Consider the following 680-nt stretch of genomic DNA (forward strand, 5'->3'; position numbering starts at 1 on the left):
GTGGTAGAGTGCTAGCCTTGAGCTGAAGAGCTGAGGGACAGCGCCCAGGCCCAGAGTTCAGGCCCCACGACTGGACCCAAAAAAAAAAAAAAAAACAACCAGAAATGTACACATTATCCTGCCCATGTAATTGTAACCCCTCTGTACAGTATGTTCACAAATAAAATAAAATAAATAAATATAAATGTTAAGTTATATTCATTTAATCAAACCAAAATTAAAAAATATTGAGATCTTTTACCTTCATGGCTCTTTCTACTAATTTGGAATCTGAAGCTGGCAATGGAGGATCATGAAAAATCTGTAAAGGCTTGGAGACATCATTCTCATCAATTTTAATTATAACTTTGTGAACGGATGCTATTCCTATTTTTTTCCCAAGAACCTGTTGACTAAAGAGAAAAAGATCTATTAGCAATGTTTTTCAATACAACCTGTTAACTTTTGCAATAAAGACAATCTATTGTGATTTTTAGCTGAAGTCTGGAGCATGGCAGGCTTTCAATGTTCTGTAATCCAATTATTCTGTAATCCAATACAAAACGTGATTTATATATTTTTAAAGATGCAATTTCAAGAACACTTAGGGCTGGGAAGGTGGCTCAGTGGTAGAGTGCTTGCCTTGCATGCATGAGGCCCTGGGTTCAATTCTTCAGCACCACATAAGCAGAAAAAGCCAG

General features: G+C 36.5%; 1 protein-coding gene across 1 annotated transcript in view; it reads right to left on the reverse strand.

Moving 5' to 3' along the window:
- Med14 (mediator complex subunit 14) overlaps positions 1 to 680 on the reverse strand; it is a 108044-nt gene that overhangs the window by 75815 nt on the left and 31549 nt on the right. The window contains 1 exon segment of the mRNA XM_013026762.1: positions 213 to 392. Coding sequence (XP_012882216.1) covers positions 213 to 392 — 180 coding nt within the window.

The sequence above is a fragment of the Dipodomys ordii genome, unplaced genomic scaffold (assembly GCF_000151885.1).
Source record: "Dipodomys ordii isolate 6190 unplaced genomic scaffold, Dord_2.0 Scaffold96, whole genome shotgun sequence".
Taxonomy (NCBI): Eukaryota; Metazoa; Chordata; class Mammalia; order Rodentia; family Heteromyidae; genus Dipodomys; species Dipodomys ordii.